Below are 3,058 nucleotides of genomic sequence, written 5' to 3' on the forward strand. Positions count from 1 at the left end.
GTGTCGGTCTGATAATTTTGGGACAAATCGTATTAATCGCAATCATCTCCTCTCTTTCTATGTTAAGAAAAAAAACTAAATTTTGAAGATATAGCTCTATGTATATATATTGGTATATAGGATTAAGGCATGTAAAGCGTGACGTATTGATCTTTTTTAAAGTTTAATTTTAGGAAAAGACCTTTTTTCTTTTTATAAATAAAAATTACGCATAAGATTTTGGAAGGTGATATTTAATGGCAATAATATCTTCACCCTAAAAATATATAATTTTTTTATTAAAATTAAAATTTTTTGAAACAATTTTTTTTTTTAATAAAAGGTTATTTTTTTCTAGAGAATTTGATGGTCAAAGAAAATTAAATAATATGATTTTTTTAAATATTAATATAAGTTTTGCATCTAATTACAACATTTGATTAAATATTAATGCAAGTTTTCCAATTATGACATTAGTTATTTTTTCATTGTAATTCTAATAAGCATGTAATAACATAAGTGTGTATGCCTATGAAGATACATGTAAACGAAGTAACGAGATTATATCAGAAGCATTTACAAGCACGTTTTTATTAATACAGCAATATGAACATTTACATGGTGCTAAAAGTTATGCAAATATTTAACAAAATTATGTTGAAAAAAATGATCAAATTTTCGTTCTTTGAAAAATGGCATCAAGTATTATATAGCCACTACATATTCCTTTGCAACATCTTGCAAGTTTTACTTCAGATATTTTCTTCTAAAATGGATATATTTTCTTAAATGTATTTTATTAATATGCCGTTCTTTGAAAAATGGCATCAAGTATTATATAGCCGCTACATATTCCTTTGCAACATCTTGCAAGTTTTACTTCAGATATTTTCTTCTAAAATGGATATATTTTCTTAAATGTATTTTATTAATATGCCACGCTCTATAAAACGCCTCATCCTATATGCAAGTCCATCCCGATTAATGATTCGATCTGTCACAACATGTTTATTAACAATTGTAATTAGTAAATACGATAATTACAGCGTTATGTATATTTTTTTATGTTAAATATGTACAGTTACCAATTATGATTGGCAAATAATCTAATTTAATATCAATGTGATTCTTTGATCCAATAAAATATTGGAATAAAGTTTAAAAGAAAAAAGAACTATTATGCGTTGTTATAACACTGCCATTAGCAGTTGGCAATTGTAAATTATGTAGAAAAATTATAATTGACTGTAAATATATCTTTATTATTAACAGATAACTGTTCCTTTCTAGAGCTAACAGTGCTATTTTTTATATGCTATACTGGTTGAACCCCCACAATGACATTATTTTCCTCATTTAGTACCAGATTACCAAATTGCTAAAGACATATTCGGAAGGAGAGTTGAAAATGGTATATCAGTCGATATGCCATTTTGCGAGATTCGGAAATAGTATTTTATGATTATTCAATCACTTGTTAGGATGTACAATTATTACAAAATTTTAATGTCCTTGTGCACTCGAAAAGAAAGAAAAAAGAAATACTATCATAATTCGTAACTTGAATGCTATTATTCATGTATTAAACAACTTGTATATCACAATATTTGTTTGCTTTGTATAAATATAATACAAAGAACATTGCACAGTGACTAATAAAGATATTGCAACTATCGCAACAAATATCAATTTTTAATTTGCTAAAAAAAAAAAGAAACGTTAAATCTTTATATGGAGCTATATTGTATACATGTGATGCATTAACATACAACATATTTGCATTTTGTAGTAACAATAACAGTAATGTAATAATCGATATCACCATAATACGGATAATTAAAATCATATATGTTGTACTAAGAAAACATAAAACGCTATTGCTAACGCACTAAGTTTTTCATTAAAAAGAATTAACATTCATTTTCATTACTTATAAACCTACTGAATAAAATGATATATGTGATGTCAGCTGCTTTCAATGATTGAGATGCAAAGCTTATAACAATTCTTCATAAAATACAATGAGAAATATATATTTATATATTCATATAGTTTGTGTATATGTGTATGTATATATATATAAATATATATACGTATATATACATTTATTTGAAAACGAGAGATTTTAATATATAAAAAACTCGTTATACAAGTTATCAAAGTTCAATATCAAATAGAATTGTTAATTATGTCAAAGAAAATTATTCTAGTCTGTGGATTTAATGTGCATCTGATTTTAGAAACTTATTATAAGCCTCTTCGTTCATCAAATTTTTGATTTCATCTAAATTGTTTAACTCTACTTTAAACAGCCAACCTTCTTCATAACAAGATGTATTAATTAAGCTGGGTTTATTTTCGACCGTCTCGTTTTTCTCTATAACTTTCCCGCTGACTGGACTTATCAATTCCGAAGCTGCCTTCACTGATTCTAGAGCTCCGCATTCCTCTGAAATATCATAGTTTTGAACTTTCTATGTGAGAAAAGATCTTATAAATTTAAATTTAAAAATTATATTGTGTGTATGTTATATAATATATGCAAGGTTTCATCAGTCAAACAGTATTTATATATTTAGTTTACAGGAGTAAAAATGTAAGTATAAAATGTAATATAAATCTAAGAATGTTTTATATATTCTAGAGATAGAATAGTAAAAATTTTTGGTGGAGCATATACAGATTAATCTTTTTAATTTTTTAGAGTCTCATTTCTGCCAAAGTATGATTGTTAAGTAAAAAAATATATGTTCCTACCTTCTTTTTTTACCGTAGATCCCACATCAGGAAGTTGCGCGAACACCACATCTCCGAGAGCATCCTGCGCGTAATCCGATATACCGACTATGCCCACTTTGCCGTCCACTGTTATCCATTCATGTTTATCGGTATACCATCGTTCTAAAAAAAAATCATGTATTTATCGCAATTGTAATTTTAATTACATGATTTATTTATATAAAAATAATCAAGCAATTAATTATCGGTAACGTAAATTATAGTATTGGATGAAATAACGAGATAAAGCCGAGAAATTAGTAAAATTGCTAGTAAATGTTTATTATATTATATATTATTA

The 3,058-nt window shown here is 26.1% G+C and overlaps 1 protein-coding gene across 1 annotated transcript in view; it reads right to left on the bottom strand.

Annotated features, from left to right (window-relative positions):
- Positions 1 to 1,405: 1,405 nt before the first annotated feature.
- Positions 1,406 to 3,058, bottom strand: part of LOC115232783 (glycine cleavage system H protein, mitochondrial) — a 2,490-nt gene continuing 837 nt past the window's right edge. Inside the window, exons 2-3 of the mRNA XM_029802884.1 lie at positions 2,737 to 2,880; positions 1,406 to 2,428 (exon numbers count right to left, since the gene is read on the bottom strand). Coding sequence (XP_029658744.1) covers positions 2,199 to 2,428; positions 2,737 to 2,880 — 374 coding nt within the window. The 3' untranslated portion in view covers positions 1,406 to 2,198. The remainder of the gene's footprint in view (positions 2,429 to 2,736; positions 2,881 to 3,058) is intronic.

This window comes from Formica exsecta, unplaced genomic scaffold, assembly GCF_003651465.1.
Source record: "Formica exsecta isolate Colony F162 unplaced genomic scaffold, ASM365146v1 scaffold15, whole genome shotgun sequence".
NCBI classification, from domain to species: Eukaryota; Metazoa; Arthropoda; class Insecta; order Hymenoptera; family Formicidae; genus Formica; species Formica exsecta.